The sequence below is a fragment of the Clarias gariepinus genome, chromosome 6 (genome assembly GCF_024256425.1).
Source record: "Clarias gariepinus isolate MV-2021 ecotype Netherlands chromosome 6, CGAR_prim_01v2, whole genome shotgun sequence".
Lineage (NCBI taxonomy): Eukaryota > Metazoa > Chordata > Actinopteri > Siluriformes > Clariidae > Clarias > Clarias gariepinus.
Window position 1 is genome coordinate 37,571,773 of NC_071105.1, and position 27,612 is coordinate 37,599,384.

Consider the following 27,612-nt stretch of genomic DNA (forward strand, 5'->3'; position numbering starts at 1 on the left):
ATGTCTTTCAACTGAAAAGAACAAGCGTATGAAAGAAAGTTCTTTATTGAAGCGGCATTTTACAATTAATACACTTAAACATTAACTTTATGTACAAAAACAAGAGTAGTGCTACAAAATATATAGTTAGATACATTACATACAAATGTTAAATTGACATATTTAGGCATATTAAAAAATATCCCTGTGGAAATAATTTTGAATATTACCTATTTAAATTACATCACAATTCTGGATTTAGATGGAAAAGCATTTGTGTGGACTGTTTTTTGCTTTTTAAAATATATATTTCTGGAAAATTTAAATGAGTTTGAGCAACTTCGCTCGCCATCTTCCCACAAAACAGACTCCGAATCTCCACCAGTTCAACACACTTCCTCTGGACTTGTTCTTAAGCCGCCACCTAAAAACCATCCTTGCTCTTCAGAGAATTTAAAAGTCTGAGAATAATTCTTTCTCCACAGGATTAGGGTGGAGAAATCCTGTGTATGTGAAAGGGAGAGATCAGATCTTCGTCTGTTTTTGTTCGTCCTCATTGGGTTTCTCATGCATGGTGGCCACTTTCATCTCCATCTGCTGCTTCTTCTCCTTGTTATCGGGACTGTTTTCTAAAATCTCGGCCTCGATCTTGTCCGGGTCGATGTAGGTGTAGAAGTAAGCCATGATGGAGAAGATGATGCACACGCACGCCAAGAGCGACGCGAACAGGATGTATTCAGCCCACTGTGGATCAAACGCACAACCATAAGTGATCAGATACTTGGTCATGGGGTCATAGAGCTGGTCTTTCAGACAATCAGAATTTAGTATTTGTAAATATCGGATGTTAGGACAGTTTGGATGTTTTAAATTCTTTATGAAATTTATATAAAACGATTGTAATAATGCTTATTGGTAAAAACTTTTTTTTCAATTTCTCATGGCATAATAGATTACATCACTAACATGTTGATGACATTATGTCAAGCTTATGAGCGAGGGTTTAAGTCAACTTTATTGTTTGATTATATGAAGAAATATTATTATATTTATGATAATTCTTTTATCATTTACCCAAAATTTTATTATTTTGTATTGTTATTATTTTCCTGTATAAACACTAAAACCTAATTCTCTTAAGGGTGAGAGAAATATGACCATAGTAGTAGTAATCATTCATCTGTTTATTTTTTTTATTTTTTAGAAAATTTAATTTAAATAATTAAATATTTTTTTCCAAAATCTGGAACCACCTTTTTTATATTATTATAATTATAATAATTATTATTATTGCTTAATTAGCAAACAAATTGAACAAACATGCTGTAATTAAATGTATACAAATTTACAAGAATTGTTTTTAAAATAATTTTTTTTTAACATTTAAAAAAAATACACGTAACTTTATTAACATTAAACATATTTAAAAAAAAACTTGGCTAGACATTGGTCCCATTGTTGTACCCATTGTTATAATATTGATGGGGTGAACCATAATTTACGTACCTGGTCAGGAAGTTGTCCGACTTCAGCTACAATCAGCACGATAATGTTCCCCATGGCGGTGGTCAACAACCAGCCTGCTTGAAGCACTGCCTTCATGTTCTTAGGCGCCTGAGTGGTATCAGATCAAATCCAAGTTATACACACCGGTGTTCAAAGCACTGTGGTGAAGCTGAACTCTACTCTGAATTTATATGTGACCGTACCTGCGAGTACGAGAACTCGAGCCCCGTGACAGAGAACACCACCTCTCCACAGGTCATGAGGAAGTACTGTGGGATCTGCCAGGCCATGTGGATGGTGTTGGGGTTGATGTCTTCGATCTGCTGGATGGTGCTTCCACACTGTACACGACACGAACACATCAAGTTTTCACATGGACAGTCTAGTATTTAATATTATAAAGCTGTTAATGTTACTTAAATCTCGCACAAATTTTCTTTTTTTTTGTAATGGACTTGTTAGTTTTACTGCAGGGTTGCCAGTTTTTTTTTTTACAACTTTTAAGTGATGTTCTGTATTTATTTTAATCAGTAAATGGTTTATGGTTCTGATTTCATGCAGTGCATGTACAGTACATGTATATAGTAATAGACCTTTTATGAGTAAAAAAAAAAAAAATCCAGAGAAAGAGTTGTGCAAATTCAGTGTTCTAAAACAACAATATTTTAATGCTTAAGAACTCCCTGTTTATTGCAATGTCTCTTTATTAAATGTTTTAATACCAATTATATTATTTTGTAAAACCAGTTATATGTTTTTAAAAAAGGACCCTTAGATATTCTTCTTATTTTTTTGTACGATTGTTTGTTTTTTTGTCTTTTTGTTTGAGCAAAATTCGATACTTTAACCACAGACCGGACAACCTGGCAACTCTGTGAACTAATGAAGCGAATTTAAAACTTGTGTTGTTGTAGCTGTTCACTCACGTCAGGACCGAAGTTAAAGGTGCTCGGTATGATCAGCGTGTAGGAGCTTCCGAACCCCAGACTCATGGAGTACTCACACTGGTTCTCGTTGCTCGATATGATAAAGGTGGATCTGTAATCAGAAAATTGCACACCTAAAACTCTGACATGGAGGAATAAGGAATAAAACACTTCGTCTTGTGCTTTTATAAAAAAAATAATTAGTTGTGCTGTTAGGAGGTTATGTGAGGTCGAGCTGAAGGTACTCACTTGCCCTCAGGGAGCAGAGTGTAGTTGGAGAACTCGAACTGACCGATCTCTCCGATGTGTTTAGATCGTGCCGTCACGTTGAACAGCCTGCTGTTGCCATTTACTAATCTATTACCGATAAATAATAATTACAATTAATAAAAATATAGTAAATATTCAATGAAAATATTCCTACTTTTTCCAGAAATCCAATTCTTTAGATTTACATCACAAATTATTTAATTAATAATATTTAATTTTAATTAATAATTTAAGTAAAATATTTGTAAACATTTGTAAATTAGGAACACACTGACCTGATAGCGTTTTTGCCTTGTTCAGGTTTGGTTTTTATATCTTCCTGATGACATAGCAAGAAAATAAAATTATTAGATAAACTTCTAAATGAACACAATTCCCCAAAAAATATATTTTTCATTTAATAAACACTTTTAACCCCTAATTGGGCAAAGGATCACAACTTAAAAGTGCAAGCGTCAGTAGCTTACGAAAATACATGTAACTGTAGAAAATAAGGATTAAAAAAATGTATTTTATTTTATTTATTTATATTTTTATGTTTAAATAAATATGCCTTTAACTTTTTTAACTATACATGGTAGCTTCACTGACCTTGGTTTATATGTATATATGACCAAGTTTCATTTTTTAATCTTGAATTTCCAAGTAAAGGGTTAAAAGGGTAATAAATTAGCATTAATATTTATATGATATTTACATAATAAATTCCAGAGATCATATACACTGTAAAAAAAATAATAAAAAGATAAATGTAAAAACTACAGATGTTTGTATAGCTAATAATAAATTGTCTACTCTTCTATTTGACTTTTATCCAATTTTTTTTACTTTTTCATATTTATGATCTTTATTTAAAAAGCTGAAAGTTCACAAGGTTTTATAACTAAATTGTAATTCCAACAAAGTTCTTCCAACGAAAACACCTATTGTTTAAAATATTAAAATTTTATAATTTATTTAATAATACTTAATAAAAACCAGTATGTTACTAAATAATGTCCATGTACATTTTATTATGAATCTAATTTTATATTAGAATTATTATTATTATTACTTATTTTATTACTGGTCTTTCATATTTACTTTATTTATTTTTAAATATTTATATAATGTTTAACCCAAAGCCATAACAAAAAGTTTACATGCTATTAAGTATTTCATTATACATATTAGATAAAAATCTTTATACTATAATTCCAAGTTTAGTGATGTTGCTTTTAAAAGCTTGATGTAATTTTCAAAGATCTTAATACCAATATTTTTATAATCTAATATTTATTAATGACTTATTTTTCTTTTGTGACCACACAAAAATAAAAAAAAACAAATATTCAAAAGATTATGGCAACCATAAATAAATATTTTAAGCGTCATGATTCATTGTGTAAGTCACTCATTAAACAGAGTAATATAGTTTAAAGGATCACGCACTCTCACTCACTCATCATCTTTGCTGCTTTAACCTTAAAGCCTAAGTATCTGCATGCTGATATTAACATAAATAATAACCTGTGACGTATACTGTATCTATGAATGTAAGTCACACTTACCCGTTGCCCAACTAATCCAGTTGAGTCGAGTATGAATGTTTGGCGCTCTCCTTTCACCAGAGGAACAATGGAGTAAGGTTTGCCTGCGACTGATATGTTCATAGTGTCTGTGTTCAACGTCACGTAGCCATACGCCTGCAAAGATGGAGCGAATGTTAGTTGTTTCTTGTTTTTTCCATTTCCTACTGTATACATATTGTACATTTGACTAAAACTGTTTCTCTAAAAGTTTGTTGGCGAGTTTATCCATCTTTACCATCTTCAGCTAGCTACAGTAACATTAACTTGCCTGATTTTAAGTCATTTTCTCATTTCATAATCTTTGCTGCAATCTAAATAAAGATTCTGCCAGGGCTTTTACAGTATTTTCCGAAAAACAAACATTAATAACTTGTTAAACATTAAGAAAAATTGCAACATTAGATAGCAGGACGCTTACTCTAAATGCTATTGTTAGGGTTTAAGTAAGCCATCATTTATTGATATGAAATAAAAATCCAGTCAGAATTTCTCTTAAGCTAGTTAATGTTACGGTAGCTGGCTACCTAGTCTTAGCAGGTAATCATGATAATTTTTTAATAGAAACTGAAATTCTTGTCGGAAATTCTTTCAGGCTATTTAATGCTAGCTAGCTGACTTGTGTTAGCCTGGACATCCTCTCCGTTTATGAGTATAAAATGAAAATCCTGTCAGAAATCCTGTAAGCAAGATAAAAAGCTAGCTAAAGATCATCAATGTGAGCTAGCTGCCTAGTGTTAGCATGGATATCATGGTCATTTTTAAATAAAAAATCCTGTCAGAAACTCTGGCAGACATGTTAATGTTAGCTAGCTACCTAGTTTTAGCTTGGACATTTTGTCCATTTATGAATATGAAATAAAAATCCTAGTTAATGTTAGCTCGCTACCTAGTAGTGATGCGTCGTTTCCTTTTTTTTTTTAACAAGTCTTTATTGTGACTAAGAAGAACGAGTAGGCTCAGTGATCCGAGTGATTCGTTCATTTTTCTACTGGCCGGTTCATCTCATGAGTCTTCTAGTCCGAGTCGTTCGTTCTTTTGTCAGGTAAAAAACCTGTCAAGCTAGTTAATGTTAGCTAGCTGACTAGCTCTATCATGGACATGTTGTGGTGTGTTGTAATTATACCCATTATACGACAACAGCTATAAATACATCAAAGTTTATAAACATTTTTAAATATGTACTCTTTTTTGGGGTGGGTTCGTTGCTGGTGTTTTAATTATGTCTATATTATGTCTACAGTTAGACACATGGATAAGATGCATCATTAGCTATTATGAGGTAAGGCTGATACCTGGAGACCCTGGATTTGCTGTTGTTGTCCATTCAGAGATATACTCAATTGCGTGCTGTCCAGGTTCAGGAGCTTCACCTGAGCTTCATTGGGCAAGGGGAATTTAGGAAGCGTTTGCTGTAAAATACAAGAGGATGCAGATGTCAAAATAATAGTATATTATATACTGTATATTGTAAAAAAATCTCTACTTTGAAGGTTGATGGAACAAAACCTAAATGGACCTCTGCGTTCGTCTTGATCTCCCTAATACTTGATATGAATTTGGTGAAATGCCAATTATTATTTTTTTTTTTACATTTTTCAATAAGTAGGTCACAGAAAAATTCAACATTATCAGATTTTCACTAAAATCACACCCTGAGTTCGGGTTGTAAAGATTAACACATGGGTTGAACTTGCTGTGATCTGGGCCTCACAATTATCCAAATTTTTAAAGGTTGATATCAGTTACAGTACATGTGTTTGTACTTAAATCTACTGTATCATCCTCTAATTTCCTACACCACAACTGTACTATATATTTTTTTATATTTTAACTAATATTATACTGTACTATACTATGTTATACTGTAGTAAATCTTCGTTTTGGTTGGTGAAAGGGTAGAACAAAGGTTACTACAAGTAAGTGCACTCTTGTTAGACTTGTTCGTCAAGTAAAAGAATATATAAATATATATATATATAAAACTATAATATATACAATATAGTTAAAGGCACATTGATTTAAACATACAAATGTACGAAAATACTTTTTTTTCACTAATACACTTACATCGATCTGAATCTGTAGCAGAGCCGCAGCCACGAATGCTAATGCCGCCAGGAACATACCCACAGTGATCTTCTTCAAAGGCCTATCCCAGTCACAACAAGAATTCGCAATTACAAACAGATCCATCCAACATTTTCATCTTCTTGTTGTAAGTACAGTAAGATAAAGATTCTCCTTTAAACACTCACGTGAAGTTCAGGCCACATTTCTTTATGAGAGGATAGACAGCATTGTCCACAATGGGGACCATCGCCAGGATCAGGATGGGGTTGACCGTCTGCAGGAAAGGAGGTCACGAGGAGATTAAGTGCACCGTCGCCATTAGAATCGTTTAAAATGTTCATGTAAGATGCCAGAAATGCATTAGAAAATCTGCCAAAATATCTTTACCTGCATCTGATCTGGCTGCACGGTGAAAACACCCTGAGGAGAAGAAGAAGCAAAAATGTTGTAAGGTTTTATTCATTTAGTTGCGATCATCACTTTTTTAAAGCATACATTATTTATAATTAGTCCGGAAAGCAAACAAAAAATATGTAGATATCATAAGTTAGGGACGACTTACGAAGTAGCCATTCATGGTGGTGGCCTGGAGAGTCCAGCGAGAGCCCTGCACAAAGAAGACGCATTTAGTAAAACATGAACTAAAAGTATAAACCGTGTGTGTGTGTGTGTGTGTGTGTGTGTGTGAGCCCCTACCTGCTGGTCGAACAGAGCCCAGAACATAGGCAGTGGGATGTAGAGGAAGAGAACCTTTAGCACCATCTTCACCTGAGCGATCAGCAGTCTCTGGAGATAAAAACAGGGGGAAAAATAAATGAATTAATTAAGTTTGGTTCAGGACTTTTAATTAGCAACAGATTTTTTCGGACACAGTATGTTTTATTTATTTATTTAACAACATCTCGTTTTCAATTAAAGTATGTATTCAACATAATATTTTACCTCAAAGAATCACAATAATTGCACAATCAGGATGTTTAAGCAATGATTAGAATGATACTTTTGGTAAAACAATCTATATAACAACAAATCCCTCCTAAATTAATGTGTTAAAAAATAAACATTAAGTTATTTTAATGTCTTCAAAATTATTATTACGCATTATACTTACGCATACTTAATATGCTTAAGTATGTCTTGGGGGGGTTGGCTAGACATTATATTGTGTGGTTGGATGCAAAGCCATTGTAAAGGCATACTATTTAAACACACAGTGACTTTAGAATGGCATGCCTCAACCGAATGGTCGAGATGGCTCAATCAGGCTAAAAAAGTTTTTTTTTTTTTTTTTTTTTTTTACCAAAAGGTTGAGCAGAAGATTAAAGGGTTGATTAGCTCCTGTAATCATAATATTGTTAAAAGGTTCTCACAGCTATAGGGAAACTTGTGCATGTGTTTGTGAGTTACATACGTCATATTTCTCTTCAGCCCAGTCCATCCAGTGCTCTCTCTTGGGGTAGCAGCTGCTGCGGTGCCTAAAGCGATTGCTAATCGCGAACTGGGATAAAAAAGGTGATAGACTTAGCATTGTTATAGATCAATTAAAGTAGGCTTAGCCTCTAGAAATCTGTATTTCCCAATCACAATGTCCTGGACTAAACAATGCAACAGAAGTAAGTTGCTTGTAAGAAGTTAAATTTGTATGCAAATGAAGATGATGCCATAACTAAAGACTTTATCTTTAATATTAGAGTCTAACTGTGTACTAGTTGTAAATGTGTGCTATAATAGACTTAGTGCTAGACTTTTCCTTTGATACCACTCGAACACTTCAGCCATACTCACCCAGATGCACTTGCACACCTCCATCATGATGTTACCCTTGGGTGCAGCTTTCACATACATTCCGCTGCCCGCGATGAACACCACTGCGCACACACACGCATACATAGACCCAAAGCTCTGGTTAAAAGCACCCCACTGTGGCTGATAGATTGATTATAAACCAGAGGGCGCTCACTTACCGAGAGCGACAGCCATGAGGGCCGCGGGGACGCCGAACGCCAGAGGATAACATTGCTGCTGTGTGTAGATGCCGCACTCCTGAGCTGTAGCGAATACAAAAAAAAAAAGGAGATCAATCTCTGTTTTGTCATGTGATCACAAAACCCAGGCTTCCTAAATCACAAACACACACCTCTGAGGATCGGTGTGATGACGGTGGAGAGCAGACTGCCAGCGTTGATGGAGAGGTAGAAGATGGAGAAGAAGGTGCTTCTCTGTTTATCCTGGATCAAATAAAAAAAAAAAAAGCACCGCAAGTTGTAAACGTTTTTTTTTTAATAGTTTTTATTGACTTGTCCAGTGTTTTATGGTGCAATGGATTTATGACGGTGCGTCTTTGTAATTATCCATTTGCAATACTCATCAATAATCCGGTATTTAATCTTTATTACCTGAACCTTGTGCTCTGTTAATAACAAACTGGTGCAAAGTACAGTGATAAGTCCTGCTTTTTGGGATCCATCTAGTTGCGTTCATTCCCTTGATTAAACGCATAATAATGTGCGCGTGATTGTGTGTTCAAGTGTCATTTAACTAGAATCAAGAGAGTCGTACATCACAGGTTTATTTATAATTAACACACGCAGGGGAAGTAAGTTCAAAAGGACATACAGTGCTGAATATGGTTGAAGTAAAATAAACAGATTGGTTTGTGTAAATGTTGATAGGTTGATGTATTCGGTAGGGAAGGAGTCTCCAGTGTCAGAGGTAAAGCTGCGACTTTATAAGAAGTTTTTTTTTACTGCTGTAACGTAAGTGAGAACAGGAACTTTGGCAACATTAATCGTAGCTATAAATGTATAAAACGTTAATATAAGTAGAGTTGGAAGAAACTACCAGGAACTGTAGCTGATTATAGTCCTGTAACTATTTCACGTCGTCTTGTATGAAATGCTCCTAATGTTTTACAGCATTTACGGTTAAATTAATATGGAAAGCGTGCAGTTGAAGGAGTTTAAAAGAAGCTCACAAACCTGATGGTCTTCGAACTGATCCCCTCCAAAGGCAGCCACGCAGGGTTTGATGCCTCCCGTCCCGAAAGCGATGAGCATCAGACCCACCATGGACAAAGCACTGGAGTTAAGAATAAAAATCATGAACAAGATGTTTACAATTTACAATTCAGAAATGCTCTAAGTGAATAAAAATCACGCGTCGAAGGCGTTCAAAGACTTTGCAGGCAATGCAAGTGAGGCAACGTGTACCTCCAAAATCGCCAAGGATTAAAACAAAGATTAATTGGCGTTAGATCAATCAGCATTAAACAACAAGGCTCGTATAAAAATTCCACCTGGACGAGACTGGAATTACCAGATAGAAATCCAAATTCATCCAAATAGTTACAGTCAGTGTTTATGTGGAACAACTCACACATGGAAGGTCATGCTGTCAGGAGAGCCGTCCTTGTTGGAGTCTGTGATGTCATGGATGGCGCTGACGGCCATGACACCTTGTCCGATAGTGTACACGATGGAGAGATACACAATGGTCCTGTAGAGCGAGAGAGAGAGAGAGTTTCTTAATTTTGTTTAAAAATACTTTTTTTTGCATTTTATTTTCAGTCTTTAAATAAATTTTAGGGCATGTTTATTTGTGGTTGCATGCAATTTTGGTCCTTACTTTTATTAATTGCTTTGAAGAGATTATTTGCAATTATGGTAAAATGAAAAATATATATATTTGGTTATTGTCCAGATAACATTGGAGATTTTTTTTCAGAACAGTTCATAAAGCAATAGAATAAACTAAATTAAAAAATTTTAAATAATAAAATTGCAATACATATATAATTATAATATAATAATAAAATTAGAAAATTAGAAATAAGCAAACAAACAAATACATAAATAAATGATTTGTAATTTACAATAAATGGATCGATTCTAATTCGTCGCTTTTCTTCTTAATTTGTTTCATTTGTTTCAATGTAATTTTTTACTTGATTTTATATCATTTATATTTAACATTTTTACATGGTATTTTTTTTTAAATACAATTTTATTTAATTTCAGTGTAGAGTTAGCTTCCTCTCCTCACTCACTTGAACTTTCCCAGCCAGGAGTCGGCTACGATGGCTCCCAGGATGGGCATGAGGTAGCACAGTGCCACGAAGGTGTGGTAGATGGTGGTGGCGAAGTCGTCATCCCAGTGCAGGAAATAACGGAAATACAGCACCAACACGGCTACGGAGAGAGAGAGAGAGAAGAGAAGAGATGAACAGAGGGAGGATGGTGAACTGATATTACAAATTTAAAATAAGTGAAATACTAGAGCGCAACAGTGTGTATACGTGAATATTATAAAGGGATATATATATATAACAAACATGCAGCTCTCTAATAACTATCCATGAGCCTTTATATAAAAAAAACACTAACTTTCTTGACTTAATTCTTTCTTTTTGTTTCTTCAATTTTTTTTTTTACTTCTTATTTCTTTTCTTTTTTCATGTTTTTTTTTCCTAGTTTCTTTTTTATTCTATCCTTTTTTCTTCTTTTTCTTTTTGCTTCTTGTCTTCTTATACCTTTTTTATTTCTTTTTGTTTATTTTCGTCCGTTTTTGTTGAATTTTTTTTTTTTTGTTCCATTACACGCTCACACACACACACACACACACACACACCAATCAGCTGTAACATTACAATGCATTAAGCCTAGTATTGTGTAGGTTCCCCTTGTGCCACCGGGGTGGCTCTGACCCCTCACTAGATCGCTCCACAAGACCACGGGGTGTGTGCTGTGGTGTCTGGCAGCTGATCCTTGGGGTGCTGTGGATTGTGGGACGAGGCCTCCTTGGATCAGACTTGGTGTACTGGCTGTTCTGGTGCCTTTCTATCGCAGCCAGCATTGGCGTTGGACTGTGGGACCAGAGTGGACGGGCTTGTCTGGTGATCCGGTCATATATAATAGTATTTCTTCTCAACTTACCTCGCATGCCATAGTAGGAGAAGCGTTCACAGAACTCGTTCACTACGATGAAGAAGATGCTGATCGGGTAGCCACAGCACTCCTGTTCACGTGCAAAAATAATCAAAACTTTTCTAAGAATCTATATTCTTATACTGTGCAGTGTTTTTTTTTAATTATTTTTATTTCACTGAAATAGATATCAATTCACCTTGGATTTGGACTTCTTTTCTTTTCTTTGCTCTTTATCTGTAAAGTTTTCAGAACAGATATTTCACAAATGATGCATCAGACATCATACATTTCAGGATGATTTAACCAAACATGAACACTGACGCAAAGACATGAATTAAAGACTCGGGTTATCGAAAGATTATCACTAATAACTGAAAAATAAAAAAAATCACCTAAAGTGGTTATTCTGTATAGCTTATACACCTGGACCACTCACCTGCCATGTTTCCTGTTGTTTTTAAACTCCTCGACGAGTCAATATCCGTTAGTGCACCACTCACACACTCATACACCCAAACACTCTCTCTCGCTCTCTCTCACACACACACACACACCCACCTCCTGTGCTCTAAACACCTGGAGAAGCAGGTAGCAGGGTTTTATATATAACCTGCATCATAAACCCTAATCAGGCATCTGTGAACTGTGGCCTTTATTTATGGTTCGGAGAAACTGTGTGTGTGTGTGTGTGTGTGTGGTGACTGATAGATTGCTTGTTATTATACAATAAATCAGGAACATGTAAAATAAGCTATTGGGCCAATTATTATACCTTAATACTTGAGTGCAAAAGTTTTCACCCCCTGGCTTTTGGGCCTCCGTGTCACCATTACAACATCCAGATTTAATTCTTACGCCAGTCAGCGCTCCTGCTTATTACATTCATGATGTCCAATCTCTTTGATGTGAAATCAATTTTAATGCAACAATGAATTAACAATTATTAACAGAACCTGATGCCTTTTGAACGACGCCATTCATTTCATTATTATGTAAAATTTATCAAACGGTATAGGGGTGTGCAAACTTTTGCACTTCTGCACTGGATGTTGCCCTACATACATTAGAGTTAGCACATTTGTAGAGAAGGTTAGTGTTTATGGAAAGATGTTTACGTGTGGTTATAATCTCATGCAAGGTTCATTTAAAGATATACTCGTACATTATCTAACCTTAACGTTGGATATCTAATCACACACACACACACACACACACACACACACACACACGTGTCGTCCTTTATACACAGACTTCTGAACATCTCGACAACAACAGGCACGACAATAATCATGAGGATGTTTTTCACTGTAACAAGCCACAACAAAAAACACGTGCATAAACGAGTGACGCTAATCAACCCTGGCCTCCCAGGAACTCCTTTAATCTCCAAACATGTTGAAACGGCTCGAGTTCCTGTAACGTGCAAGTGGTGCCGGTGAATGAGTGTGTGTACAGTTCACGCAGACAGATGCGTCTCCTCCACAAGTTGGCGACGTTGTTTTTCAAGGATCAGGCGTTCCACTCGCTAATTGTTCGCAGGAACGACTGCAGTGAGCTCTTAGACACCTAGACAAAGAGACATTTTTTTAAACATATTCGGCCGGGAACGAATATACTGCCTTCTTTAAAATGTTTGCACTGTTTAAATGTCTTACTGCGGCTCAGAGTCTCATCACCGTACTGTGTTTAAAGTCTTGTGTAAATGTCCAAAATCACCAAAAAGTCCTGCTTTGTACACAAATTTCACTGGGGATGATATGATTTTCCATACAAATATGTCTGTAACTAAAAGTTTTTTGTTTGTTTTTTTAAATAAAAGAGACACAATTGTAGCATAATTATTCCAGTTTTATTAAAAAGGGGAAAAAAGCATTTAAGACATTAATATTTTACAGAACTGTAACAGAAATTCAAACATTGTGTTAAATAAAAACTGCCTCGGATACAAAACCAACTGCAAAAAAGTGAAAAATAAACAAAGTAACGATGGGTAACAAAAAAATCATAACACGCCGCATCTCGTCTTCCTCTTTGGCAAGAGATTTATAAAATAAATAATGAAATACGACACAGTAAGGCGTGTATATTGCACGGATCAACGTTTTGCTCCTTTGCATTTTATGCTGGAAATAAAGTTAAAAATTGAGACGCGGTGCTGGGAAAATAATCAACAATAAATGTGACAAAAATTTTTTTTTTTAACTTTGTAATATTCCTCGTCCTGAAGCTTTTACAAAACTTTGGAGATTCAGCTTTTCAGAAGGAATAATAATAAAAAAAAACAGATCTGGAGCAAATATTTAATCACCTGACTCTAACTTTGTCTGTATTACCCAAACCCATCGTCCCAGCTCCTCCGCTCCGACTAACTGTCTTCCTGTTTAAGGGTTTGTGAGGTCACGTGGAGGGGGCGGAGCTGGGTAAGCCGTGGAGGGCGGAGCCTCCGATGACCTTAAAGACGTGCAGCGAATCGGAGAGCGAGCTCTTCGTACCGTGATCCAGCGGTGAGATCTGAGTCAAAGATAAAAAAAAGAAAAAAGGTTTCAAAAATATATATTTTTTTCCAATAAATATTTAAAGAATAAAGTTTTTAAATCTTTGTTGGAGGCGGTTTTGTTACCATCCGATCTGCGCGGGTGAGCACAAAAACAGTGAGAAAGTCAAAGTTAAAGCACTTCAACACTCTCCTTAATGACTCTATGGTTAAAGACCTTTATAATAAAACTCTGATGAAAATTTCAATAATTTCAAATGCAACCTAAATCTAATAAATCACACTAACATTATTTCTCTTAATTCCAAAATAATCCAACAATCAGTCGAGCTAAAACCGGAGTTAACAGCACTGAGGTCTTCGTTATAAAACTTCGACATATGAATTTAAATCAGTTCCTGAAAGTTTAACTCATGTGTATTAATTATTAATCAATAATCTGTTCTTATTAATTTAAGAATAAACTTGTTAATCTAATGCTGTTCAAATAGGGATTAAGTGCTCTGTGTGTGTGTGTGTGTGTGTGTGTGTGTGTGTGTGTATGTGTGTACCTGCTCGTGCATGATTAGTGACAGTTCTCTGGTCAGGTCTCTGTAGCTCGCCTTCATCTCGTCGTGATACTCCTGCTGATCCTCCTTTATCAGTCTCTCATTCACACCCAGAGCCTGACCACACGTCTCCACAAACTGCCTGCACACACACACACACACACACACACACACACACACAAATACACACACCAACACACATCAACACACACACATACATCAACACACACACACACACACACATACAAAAACACACATTCAGTTTTGGAGACTGCAGAGTTACAGGAGCGTGTGTGTGCGTGTGTTTCTGTGTATGTATGTGTCTATGTGATGTGTGTGTGTACATTTGTGTGTATGCATGCGTGTGTGTGTCTATGTGTGTATGCATGTGTGTGTATTTATGTGTGTGTGTTGTGTGTGTTGTGTTTGTGTGTGTGTCTGAGGGTCTTTGTGTGTGTGTGTTGATGTGCGTGTTGATGTGTTAATGTGTGTGTGGGTTTAAGTGTGTGTGTGTTGATGTGTGTGTTGATGTGGATGTGTGTGTGTGTTTAAGTGTATGTGTGTTCATGTGTGTGTTGATGTGTGTGCTGATGTATGTGTGTGTGTTTAAGTGTATGTGTGTTCATGTGTGTGTTGATGTGTGTGCTGATGTGTGTGTGTGTGTTGATGTGTGTGTGTTGATGTGTGTGTGTGTGTGTGTTGATGTGTGTGTGTGTTGGGGTGTGTGTTGATGTGTGTGTGTGTGTGTGTGTGTTGTGTGTGTGTGTGTGTTGATGTGTGTGTTGATGTGTGTGTGTGTGTGTGTGTGTGTTGGGGTGTGTGTGTGTGTTGGGGTGTGTGTGTGTGTTGGGGTGTGTGTTGGGGTGTGTGTTGATGTGTGTGTGTGTGTTGATGTGTGTGTGTGTGTGTGTTGGGGTGTGTTGATGTGTGTGTGTGTGTGTTGTGTGTGTGTGTGTTGATGTGTGTGTGTGTTGATGTGTGTGTGTGTGTTGATGTGTGTCTGTGTGTGTGTGTTGGTGTGTGTTAATGTGTGTGTGTGTGTTGATGTGTGTGTGTGTGTGTCTGTGTGTGTGTGTGTTGATGTGTGTGTGTGTGTGTGTGTGTGTGTGTACCTGAAGACCTCTTTAAGCTGTTTGACTTTGTTATCGGGGTATTTCTTGGCGCAGGCGTCGTCGAGGAACGCTCTCGCGTAAGCAAGCGGCCCTGCGTTTACCTAAAGAGAGAAACATCACCGTGCTGTGTTCACTGAGGAGTTATGGAAGTGTGTGTGTGTGTGTGTGTGTGTGTGTGTGTGTGTGTGTGTGTGTGTGTGTATAAAACACACCTGCACACTGATGCTGCCCTGCAGTTTGAGCTGCAGACGGATCATGTCCACCTCAGCGGCTGCACACAGAGCTCGCAGCTCCGTCACCTTCACGCTCATCTCGTCTATGGCCACTTCGATAGGACTGAGATCTGTGTGGTGCTGATACATCACCGCTATCCGCTTCTTCACATACGGGAAACACTGAGTGGCTGAGAGAGAGAGAGAGAGAGAGAGAGAGAGAGAACGTTAATATGAGAGATAGAAGGGAGGAGAGAAAGAAACAGAAGATGATAGAAAGACAGGAGGAGAAGTATTTATATGTATACTGTATATATATACACACAAGTGAAACTCGAAAAACTTGAATATCGTGCAAAAGCCTCAAAAGGTAATTGTTAAAGAAGTTGGATGTTCCCAAAGTGCTGTATCAAAGCACATTAATAGAAAGTTATGTGGAAGGGAAAAGCGTGGACGAAAAAGATGCACAAGCAGCAGGGACGACCGCACCCTGGAGAGGATTGTCAGGAAAAGGCCATTCAAAAGTGTTGGGGACTTTCACAAGGAGCGGACTGAGGCTGGAGTCAGTGCATCAAGAGCCACCACACACAGACGGATCCTGGACATGGACTTCAAGCATCGTATTTCTCTTGGCAAGCCGCTCCTGAACAACAAACAACGTCAGAAGCGTCCTACCTGGAAGAACTGGTCTGTTGCCCAGTGGTCCAAAGTCCTCTTTTTTGATGAGAGCAACTTTTGCATCACATTTGGAAACAAAGGACCCAGAGTCTGGGGGAAGAATGGAGAGGTACAGACTGGAAGAAGTGAAGTTTCCACAGTCTGTGTTGATTTGGGGAGTCATGTCATCTGCTGGTGTTGGTCCGCTGTGCTTCATTGAGTCCAGGGTCAATGCATCTGTCTTACCAGGAGATTTTGGAGCACTTCCTGCTTCCTTCCGCAGAAGAGCTTTATGGGGATGCTGACTTCATTTTCCAGCAGGACTTGGCACCTGCCCACACTTCCAAAAGCACCAGGTTTGATGCCCGTGGTATTACTGTGCTTGATTGACCAACAAACTCGCCTGACCCGAACCCCATGGAGAATCCATAGGGCATTGCCAAGAGAAAGATGAGAGACCGAACAATGCAGAAGAGCTGAAGGGCGCTATTGCATCCTGGTCTTCCATAACACCTCAGCAATGCCACAGGCTGATAGCTTCCATGCCACGCCGCATTGAGGCAGTAACTGCTGCAAAGGGGCCCAAACCAAGTACTGAGTACATATACAGTGGAACCTCGGATTACGAGTAACGTGGTTTACGAGTGTTTTGCAAGACGAGCAACAATTTTTAATAAATTTTTACTTGAAAAACGAGCATTGTCTTAGTTAACGAGCACCGAGTATCATGTTTCACGCATGCGCTTCTTGTTTTAACAACGAGCGTTACGTCATCACAAGTGAGCCAACGGTTTTTCTCTCTCTTGCAGCAGAATTGTAGGTAATCGTCTCTCCTGCTGGGTGAATACACACATGCGCTCTGTGTGTGTGTGTGTGTGTGAGAGATGTGCGTGCGCGCGCACACACACACACATTAACGGAGAGACCGTTTTTAAAACCGTTTAAAAATTAGCAAGGAACATCGCTAGTCACACTCGCGTGAGTGCATACTAACGGGATTACTACTGTAAAGTAAAACAACAACAACAACAACAAAAATTAAACAGCTCCTCACCTTTGAAAACTGTCGCGACAGAGAAGAGTTTGTGTGTTTATTTGGCAACCTGAGAGAAGGGGAGCTGTAAAGCCGAGACCTATCGTCTCCCCTGCTGGGTCTTAGTGCCTGCAGTGTTTTTGAGTGTGCGTGTTTGTGTCTGTGTAAGGCAGAGAGTTTGTGTGTTTGTTTAGCAACCTGAGAGAAGGGGCCGTAAACGCGAGCGAGCCCCCCTTCATCCCCCCTCCTCTCAGGTTGCCAAATAAACACACAAACTTCTCTCTGTCGCGATTGTTTTCAAAGGTGAGGAGCTGTTTAATTTTTTTTTTTTGTTGTTGTTGTTTTACTTACAGCAGTGATCCTGTTAGTATGCGCTCACGTGAGTGTGACTAGGGATGTTCCTTGCTAATTTTTAAATGGTTTTAAAAACGGTCTATCCGTTAATGTGTGTGTGTGTGTGTGCGCGCGCACATTTTACACACATACACTCTGCATGCACAAACGAAAACCCTTATCTGTCGGGGTTTAATTTTACATTTTTTTAAGGTAAAGTACAGGTTAATTTGTTTTATTTTTACTTTATATTTTGTATTAATTATATTTATGTATTTATGTATTTATTTTTTTGGGCTGTAGAACGAATAATTTAAGTTTCCATTATTTCCTATGGGAAAACTAAATTTGGTTTACGAGTGTTTTGGAATACGAGCCCACTTCCGGAACGAATTAAGCTCGTAATCCGAGGTTCCACTGTACATACTTATGCTCTTCAGAGGTCTGATATGTATATTCTAATTTTCTGAGATTGTGGATTTGGGGTTTTTATTAGCTGTAAGCCATAATCATCTCAATTATGACAAATCACAGCTTGAACTATCTTGCTTTGCATGTAATTAGCCTCTCTCAGATATTAGTTTTACCTTTTAAACTGAATTACTGAAATAAATGACCTTTTGCACGATATTTAAGTTTTTCGAGTTTCACCTGTATAATAAATAGTGAGAGAAATATGGAAGAAATGTGGGCAAGAAATAAAAATTTCCTTTAATCTCGTCTGTGATTTGTTTAAAGTCGTGAACTTATTTGGTGACATCATTAACTGAGCCCGTTTGTTGTTTCGTGGGCGGGGCAAAAATGTAAAACATTTTTTGTAATTTCAAAACAAATGACAATCAGAATTTCTTGGGGTAATAAATCATAATGTGGAGATACAGTAAGTCTGTAAGTTTACAGGTCAGAATTTAGAAATCATAAATAAGGAATCTTTAGATAATAAATCAGGATTTCCAGATCAGTTTCAATCTGAGTCTCTCACTTCTGCGTCATCGAAAACCTCAGACAAAAGTACATCATGTGCTGTCTATCATATTGGACTGCACCACTTCCTGTTAGCACTGGGATTCAGCTGTTCGTGCGTGTGTGTGTGTGTGTGTGTGTATACAGTACAGTATATTACGTCTGCAGGATTGCTATTTGTAAATTTTTGCCTTTAAAGCAAACAGTATATGTGAAGCCGTGTGTGTGTGTGTGTGTGTGTGTGGTGTTTGGGAAGCATAATAACTGATCTGAACTTCATGTCTGTCTGTAATGAATGTTGTCTGAACGTCCATGCTACAGTACTTGCTACACGTCTGTTCGCGGTTACAATCGCGGTGCGGTAATCAGATGGAGATAAGCCTTGTTGGACGCAGTGTCACGTTGTATAAAAAGCTGAAGCCTTTGATTAAGGGGCTGATTAGTTATCAGAACGTGTGATAACCGGCCAAAAGTTCAGGGACGCTGAGAAGGCAATCAACGAATCTGGCTTAACTAGGCGTTATACCGAGCGTAAGGCTAGACGCAACTACATCAGACAGCAATGACTTTTATAATGAACTCTTATGCGTTAAAGGGCAAAGTTTACAGTTTACAGTTTGGAGCATCTTCAGCAAAAAGTCATAACATGATGAGTTTTTGTCTCCTGGGTTGCTTGTTCATAGGTTCATTAGACTCGAAATTGCCTTTATGTGTGTACGAGTGTGTGAATGCAAGTGCCTTAAGTCCGTGGTGTATTCTCAGCTCACACTTACTGCAGATGAACAGAGTTAATAAAACCATGACGGGTTTTTGGTATAAGTGCATTAGTGTAGCAGGGGATTATATAGAGAGATAAAGGGAGTTTTTACTCTCAGAATTGTGTCCTGTTACTCACTGGTGAGGACGGTCCTGCGCTTGCACTGCTCGTCAATGCCGCCGTGTCTCTTGCCGGACTCGGTGAACGGCGTCTCGAAGACGAACCTGCGGATGTTGTGGTTCTTCTCAAAGTCGGTTCGTCTCTCCTCTAGCTCCTTGTCCTCCAGGTACGGGGTCACGTGTGTCACCTGGATGTAGGCGAACTTGGCCTCCAGGTCTTTAGGATTCACCTTGAAAAACAGAGACCGCTTACACTGCAGTATATCCACAACTACAGAGTCAGCCAAAAAATAAAAAATAAAAATGTCTACACATTTCAGGAAAAGAAAAATAGTATGATGTATATTATGTTAATATAATATTAATAATGTTAGCATAATATTATAATAATATATAATGTATTGCAATAAATTTCAATTTGTATTTAAATATTTATCCAAGTTTTTCTTTTCCTGAAGTGTGTAAACCTATTTTTTGGCTAACTCTGCGTATTTGAAGTATTTTATTTAAGTTCTGGCATCCGGTGTGAGACATGAAATATACTTTTATAATTCTGATTTATACTTTGATTTCTTTTAATACTGATTATTATTTTATATAAATATTGTCTATTTTGTATTGGAAAAAAAATACTTTCTTCATGAGGCTACAGGAAGATAAATTTAAAGAAATCTGGGAAAAATGGAAGCGGAAATATGGAAATCTTCTCGAAAAACGCCCATACTTTTTGTTATAGTTTCCTGTTTTTTTATATAATTAAATTTTATAGCAACAAATGCACCCCTAGTATGTAGTTTTGTGTAACATAGTTGCTTTCTATTAATGAAAATAGAGAAATAAAAATGTAGAAATATAAATAATTGTGGAAATGTTCTCCCCAATAAACTTTGAATGGAAAAAAAATTGAATATTGTCGAATCCCTTGTATTACTCAACACAGTCTCCATTGCAAGCCATGCGTTTGCACCTTCGTCAAACCCAGCTCTCAAATCATCTTAGATGGTCATTACAGAGAAGACACCATTGACAAGAGCAAAATACACAGATGGATAAAGAAGTTTAAAGTAGAGAAAAGCCGCACTGAAGACAACCACACAATTGGAGACCATCAACCTGCTTCTGTTTCTTGAGTATTTGGGTTAATTCACCCCCAATTAAAAAAAACCTTCCCAACATTGTTTGACTGATGGTACGTACTGTAGTTAGTAACCTACGTAGTAACCCAGTGTAAGGATCTATTCAATGACAGAAACTTTAAAGCACTGGTTTGTAAGTCGACTCTGGATAAGAGCGTCTACTAAATGTCTAGATATAAATTTAAATTAACTACATCAAAGGATTTTAAAACAGGATTTGAGATTTGTATTCAACATTCACCAATGCACATGGCTGGCTTGCTGATGGTTTCAATGTTGAGTCGCACCTTTCTATTGAGGAAGAGTTAATCTACCAAGGCGTTGCTGTCAGTACAACCCATGTGCTTTATAGCTTCTCTGCTTTATTATAAAAAATAATGCTTATATTATATTATATTATATTATATTATATTATGATGCATATATTATATGCATTCTTTTGCTTGGGGTGTCCATGAAAATAACCATTGATTTGGTTTAAAGTACAAAAAGTAAAACTGTTTAAGCTCTTCTTCGTACCTCTGCTTTTTGTTTGCTTTTAAAAATCAATAAAAGTAATATAAAATTAATCATATTGTTGATGATTTTAGATCTCAAAGTTTCTTATGTACACTATCCCTGGCAGCTGCTGGTCGTTTTCCATTTTTTGGGGATCTGCAGACACTCAGGTGTGAACGTACCTGTATGTCTAGACGACCCTACCTTGCCTGAGTCCTGGATCATTTTGACGTTCTCTTGGCCGAACTTGTCCGAGTAGAGCTTAAGCAGGCGTTGCGAGATCTCGGACAGAGGCGTGAACTTGGGTTCCTTATAGATATACTCCTTCCCATCTTCATCCTCGAAGAAACCCTAAACGCGACAGATTTACTCAGGGTTGTTTTTCCGGTCACTCTGAAAGTCTATTAGAGCCGTGATACACCAAGCCAACGCCGAGTGACTTCATCAGACTGGCAGGATGAGCTAGTGCCAATAGTTTGGGATATACCTACTGTAAAGGTCTATATGCATCTTGTCCAACTTCCAGTGCATGTTTTAAATGAAAAATTTTTCTTTTTTCCATAGGACTGCCTAGTACAGCTAGTGTGAGTGCAGATAAAGGGGCTGACTTGGTGTTTCAGAGCTCTTGCACATCAACATCAGAGCAAAACCAAGCCCACGCATGGAAATGCCGAAAGCTCATTAAGCTTTAAACCTGATTAACAAAACAAAAACAACATTTGATATTGTGAGCCATCACATTAAGTCAATTAAGTTGCATTTCAGGTGATTTGATTTCGGGTACAATAAGCTCCATTTTGATAACATGTTTATTGATGTTGCTGAGATATGGCCAGGGTGATGTTTTTTGCCGATATTTGCCAAAAATAAAATTACACTACACGTTACACGGACTGCCAGAGCACAAAACTCACCCGTGCACCTTAATTCCTGACTCCATGTGACGGCTCACGTCTTTCTGTTTATCAGCTCAAGCTTCAAAGTTTAATATTCCAGCTGCACCTTGCCCAGGATTACACTGTATCAAAATGTATTAATGAATCATTTTAGTCCACTGATAAATATTTCCTTTGATCCTGTTGGTCTGTTACTTTAAGCGTACTCTAATACGCCTCTGATAAATGCTGAGAGGCTTGTGTTGCTGATTTTTAAAATGTCATGTCCCATACAATCTTCGGTTTTACACTCCAGTCCAGCAGGTGGCGCTACTGTCCCCGACCGCGAATAAACTCAAAGAAAAAAAAAAATTGTAATACTCTCGCGAAACAAGCGTAGTTTCGTAGTACTTTAGAGAATAGAAGATGCAGGTGGTGTGTATTTCCCTCAAAAGCTGTTTTAAGGTGTTTGCCAATTTTAGATTACTTTCTACTGTAACATTTGTACGTTTGTACCTAAATCGATTTTTAAAAAGTATGAATCGATACTGAATCAAAAACATTTGAGAATTTCTTTTAAATCCAACTTTTCACTCAAGCTGTTGTTGATTATATTGTTTAAAAAGATAAAGACGCAAACATACCGGAATGAGATATCTTAGACGTACTTTGACAATGGCTGACATTAGAGACGCACGAAAAACACTGTGATGTCATTCGTGTGACGCGTCGTGAGAAGCCGCTCACGCTATCCGTTCCTATTAATTTAAATTCACTCCTCCTATTTAGGTTTAATATTAATCTCTCCAACCTATAACCTTAACCTTCATCTTAAACCGAAACCTTTTATGTTTTTTAATCTAACACTTGTTGGTTTCCCAGCACCACAGGTTTGTCGTCGCGTTCCCGGAAAAGCGTCTGGTTTATGGTTCCGCTGCGCGCTGTGGGTCGTTCCGACCTCGCGCTTCTGTCTCTCCACATCACATTACGCCCCATCGCAAGCTTTCAGAAGCACTAATGGCGATTAAAGAGAGCACTTCCACTCTACACGGACCCTCTCTGGAGTCAGCAGCTGAGTGGTTTCAGGGGTCATAAACCATAAAGCGTTGATTCTAAAGTGGCGGCTGGGCTTTTAAACCGCCAGCGTGAGAGAGTTTCCGTTTTTAAAGCAAACGCTGCAAACGAGCGAGCATCAGAAGCGCGGCGCGATGATGAGCTGTGGATCATGTCAGAACAAACAGAAGCTTTTTTATTTTTTCTATAATCTTGCTGAGAAGGTGAGCAGGGAGGCCAGAGATTAGCTACTGTTAGCAAAAACAACACTAAATGTGAGCAACACACACACACACACACACACACACAGAGGCAGTTCTGCAGCACCACTTACCGCAGCCTTTAGGAAAGAAAAGAGAAAGCAAAGAAGATCTGATTAACCCCAAAACAAACCCCAATTTTTTTTTTTAAATCATTAACAAGCTGTTATCCAAGTGCTTGAGTTTTATTTCACTTTACATGTGCAGAAGTTTATATTTAAGGTTGATAATTAATGCAGCATCAACTATGATTTAAAACCAAGATCCCAAATAAACATGCTCGCTTTTACCTTTTTAATCAGTGCTGGATTTAAATTGTATTTTTCTTATTTTTTTAATCTCCGTACCTGCCCGAAAAAAGCCACTCTGAAGAAGGTTCCCAGCAGCCTTTTCCCAGAATGCATCACTTCAATGACTTTGGTGTAGGCCCGGTGTAACATGTCGTACAGGTGAGCCAGTTTCTGCATGAACACCAGACGGAAGTACACAACCTTATATAAAGTGCCTTTTTTCTATAAAATGAGTAACTGTTCCTTTCTAACATTCATTTACAGTCTGGAAGGAGTCTCCAGTTCAAGTGCTTTTTTATGGATTGTGCTGGTTTCGAAAAATAAAGCACTTCCAGGTGATAACTGTAACTCACCAGAGGATTAAGCTGCTGACCAAACTGCAGTACCAGTGTTTGAATGCATGTGTGTGTGTGTGTGTGTGCGTCTACCTCAAAGTCCCTCCGCTGTTCGTATATAGGGATGATGAGTTTGTAGATGTCTGAGATCAGCTCGTATCGTTCTGCCTTCCAGAAGCCCTCAGCACACTCCTCCAACAGCTCCATCAGCACCTCCTAGAAATCAACACAAACACAAACATCCAGAGCGCTCAGCACCGCGCCGTGAGGAACAAAACACACAAATCACACAAGAGCTAAAAGTTTGTACACCCCTTCTAACCCCACTGATTTGTATTTCCTTCAACACTGTAAATCAATGCTGAAGGCGTTTCTCCAAAAGACACAATAATCTTTTGAACAGTTGATATTAAGATGTATATCTGCTACTTCTGCTCTGTAAAGCTTCATAACGGCTCTAATCTGAGCTGCTGGTTGTTAATTGGTGATTTCTGAGGCTGGTGACTCTAAATGAACTTCTCCTCTGCAGCAGAGCTCAGTTTTGGTCTTGCTTTCCTGGGAAGGTCTTCATGAGAGCCAGTTTCATCATGGAGCTTGATGGGTTTTACAAACGCACTCGACACAATACTGTTCTTGCGAGAACTGTTCCAGAACAGCTGACCTTCATGTCTTACAATTAATTGCCCTATTGCCATGTGTGTTATTTCATAGTTTTGAAAAAAATCCAGTATTGTTCTAGAATGTAGAAAATAAATCACTTAGCAAAAAGAACTGAATTAGGAGGTGTGTCCAAACGGTATGTGGTACCGTACAATGTGAAAAAAACCTCTTAAATAAATAAATAAATAAATAAATAAAAACTAGACGTTTTTAAAGCTTAAATAAATTTTTTTTTTACTTTTTTTTTAATGAACATATATAGGGCTCAGGATAGTGCAGTATCTACATGTGACATATCCACTGTATATCATACTTATGTGCACTAAATAAGCAATATGATCAATTTTAATTAATTTTAACCAACAATACAAACATGGCAAAAAATTTATATATAGAAATGGGTCACATAGACAAAGAAATAGCACCGGTGCACATAATCACATGTTTTTTTATGGTTGTTTTCGGTTGTTTTTATGACCAAAATAATAATAATAATAATAATAACTAGCATATATATTTATATTTTACATTTCTGCGACGTCATTCCCATATTCCAATATTGAGAACATTCACCCTTTTATAAAATAATGATAATTTTGGTTCTACCTAACATTTCTAAAAACCCAAATACACAGTTGGATATCTGAAGCCTCCCCATTAACACTTCCTTATACGGACGTGTGTATTTTTTATATCGTCGTTGACCTGTGCTGTGTTGCTGATCTGTGCTGCTTTAATTAACAAGCTAATTTTTTCACGTAAGTCGTCCTGGGTCACATGACTAGGGCTCATTTTAATATCTGAGACATAATAAAGATGGCTGACACCGAGCTGAAAAGAAAGAGCCATGAACAGTTAAAGGGAGACGTGACGCGAGCTCACGCAGCGCAGCAGTGTGGAAGATCATTTGATAGGAAAATTAGTTTTTTTTATGCACTTTTAAAAAAAAAAAATTTTTCACAAATCAACCTGGGTTCTGTGCAAATGAAGGGCAAATCATGGACATTTTATATTAGCGGGATGAGCGTGTTAGCATGGGGTGCGATGGTAAAATGACTGGAAGGAAGAAAAGCTGCGTACGTACTGTAAGGAGAGCTACGTATGCAAACACAACCGTGACATCTGGGAGATCTGATATTTAATAAAAACGTATAAAAATCTGATTATCCTATTGTAAAAAAATAATGCACTTTAAACTGAGAATTAATCCAGAGCTCGTGTTAATCTGAAGCTTCTGAAAGTTTCCTAATGATTGTGATGTCATAGTTTTGATCATGTGATGCTGATGAGCAGGGAGTGCAGGTTCGAGATTAAAACTTCTCAATGAATGCAAACGTTTTTTCCTTTCTTTCACTGAAAGCAGATGTGAGGAGGTTTACACTGTGGGGTGAGATAAGACCACATCTAGGTGCTGCGCAATCGAGATCGAAAAACCACAACGACTGCACCCCCCCCCCCCCCCCAACACCCCCCCCCCCCTTCTTCGTCACCGACGCCCAGGGAGTTAAAGCCCTTTAACGCTCGCGCTGATAAGATAAGAAACCTCAGGCACGTTTCCTACAGCGTGAGCGAGGATTAAAAGGCCGAGTCATTAATTAATCTCCTCTCGACATCGCTTCAGAGAACCGGGTTCCATTACGGGGACGCGAGCCGCGCCCGACCTCGTTAAAGTGCACGTCCTGCATTCCCACGTCCTCCAGCATGGCCGCCTCCTCGCTGATGTTGGGGGTGATGACGCTGAACGCCGAGCAGCCCTGATGGAACATTTCTGACGTGAAAAAGGCAGAATAAACGTGTATTAGGAGACACGTGCATGACTTAAAAAAATGACAAAAATTTCCAAAGCATGTTGTAAAAAGTATATCAGGTTTCTGCTATCTGAGGTTTTATGATCACAGGGCTATGGAAAACACACACATACACTAGATAGGAACACACTCAGCATCAACAATCGCCCATTCGGTATGACGATGTAGTGCATGTGTGTGTGTGTGTGTGTGTGTGTGTGTGTGTTACATCTGCTATCAGCTCCATGTAAATCTTATCAGTTAGAATTCACTGAATTCCAAATTGATGTCTGGAGACGACCCTTGTACTTGAGAAAATCTGTGTGTGTGTGTGTGTGTGTGTGAGCGTGCGAGAGGGAGAGAGAGAGCAAGAGGACTGTCCGTACACTCACTTTCACAATTATTGCCATCATTCTCAGAAATGGTTAAACATTAATTAAAATAAAAATTCCATTTAAAAATCTGATAATTTTTTAATTTTTTTAATAATTGTGGAAAATAAATAATTTTTGCGAGAGAGGAAGAGATGGACATTTTAATAAATAATCAACAGACACACATCATATATGGTTTATTGGCGTTATGTAATGACCTGCAGATTCATATACTGTATAATAATGAGGCATTAAATAACTCATACGATTTACTGTCACTATTTTATGACCAGATAAATATCTCCAGTCATTCCGATTCATAAAAGTCTGCAACTTATCAGTGTTCCAGCTGTTTATGACCAGCACCTGACCGAGAGGAGAGACCTATGAAGAATGAACCATGTTAAACACTGTGTGTGTGTGTGTGTGTGTGTGTGTGAGGTCTCATGAATCGTCAAAGCAGGTTGAAAAAAATACCTGCAGATTCCGACACTTACGCTTCCAGTTAGACCTCATTTTCATTATAAATATAAACTACTGTATATAACTAAAATTGAAAATAGTAGAGCTTGACTATTTTTCAAATTGAAATGTGAAAATGCCTAAAATGTATTATGCAGGGAATAATTTGCATACTAGTATATTTTTTAATATTAAAAATAGTAGATTTAAGAATTTTAAAAAAAGCATCTAAAATGTGACTTGCAGCAGTTCAGGAGTTGAAATCGTGACTGGTATAGACGCAGAGCTCTCACCTTTCCTCCTCAGGTATTCGGCCACCAGCGCCGCCACGTGCACGTAACACATCGCCGCCTGCAGGCGGGATCATATAACATGTCATGAGGCAGAAACAAACAAATGAATAAGTG

General features: G+C 37.7%; 2 protein-coding genes across 3 annotated transcripts in view; both read right to left on the minus strand.

Moving 5' to 3' along the window:
* Positions 1-29: 29 nt before the first annotated feature.
* Positions 30-11,830, minus strand: slc15a1b (solute carrier family 15 member 1b). Of its 2 annotated transcripts, none has more exons than XM_053498666.1 (23): positions 11,684-11,830; positions 11,444-11,481; positions 11,254-11,335; positions 10,368-10,509; positions 9,698-9,817; positions 9,301-9,400; positions 8,460-8,550; positions 8,287-8,370; positions 8,108-8,190; positions 7,734-7,820; positions 7,019-7,108; positions 6,885-6,929; positions 6,710-6,742; positions 6,508-6,596; positions 6,320-6,401; positions 5,545-5,661; positions 4,232-4,366; positions 2,957-3,000; positions 2,661-2,768; positions 2,412-2,523; positions 1,689-1,826; positions 1,486-1,593; positions 30-723 (listed from the first exon to the last, which is right to left on the minus strand). In XM_053498666.1, exons 1-23 carry the CDS (start codon positions 11,688-11,690, stop codon positions 505-507), a joined length of 2,154 nt encoding a protein of 717 aa, XP_053354641.1. In that variant the 5' UTR covers positions 11,691-11,830; the 3' UTR covers positions 30-504. The 2 variants fall into 2 exon arrangements, with proteins under 2 accessions (XP_053354641.1, XP_053354640.1); XM_053498665.1 differs by having other exon boundaries at positions 11,441-11,481.
* Positions 11,831-13,096: 1,266 nt separating this feature from the next.
* dock9b (dedicator of cytokinesis 9b) overlaps positions 13,097-27,612 on the minus strand; it is a 46,526-nt gene continuing 32,010 nt past the window's right edge. Inside the window, exons 44-53 of the mRNA XM_053498664.1 lie at positions 27,499-27,556; positions 26,244-26,350; positions 24,016-24,138; positions 23,645-23,758; positions 21,314-21,460; positions 19,495-19,705; positions 15,614-15,804; positions 15,402-15,502; positions 14,293-14,431; positions 13,097-13,758 (exon numbers count right to left, since the gene is read on the minus strand). Of these exons, the coding sequence (XP_053354639.1) occupies positions 13,645-13,758; positions 14,293-14,431; positions 15,402-15,502; positions 15,614-15,804; positions 19,495-19,705; positions 21,314-21,460; positions 23,645-23,758; positions 24,016-24,138; positions 26,244-26,350; positions 27,499-27,556 (1,305 nt within the window). The 3' untranslated portion in view covers positions 13,097-13,644. The remainder of the gene's footprint in view (positions 13,759-14,292; positions 14,432-15,401; positions 15,503-15,613; positions 15,805-19,494; positions 19,706-21,313; positions 21,461-23,644; positions 23,759-24,015; positions 24,139-26,243; positions 26,351-27,498; positions 27,557-27,612) is intronic.

Excerpts from the sequence above, each read along its gene's own strand:
- slc15a1b (XM_053498665.1), bottom strand. Across the intron at positions 6,402-6,507 it reads AAATGTGGCCTGAACTTCAC|GCCTTTGAAGAAGATCACTG; the intron begins GTGAGTGTTTAA and ends TGACTGGGATAG. Across the intron at positions 724-1,485 it reads TCGGACAACTTCCTGACCAG|TGGGCTGAATACATCCTGTT; the intron begins GTACGTAAATTA and ends TTTGATCCACAG.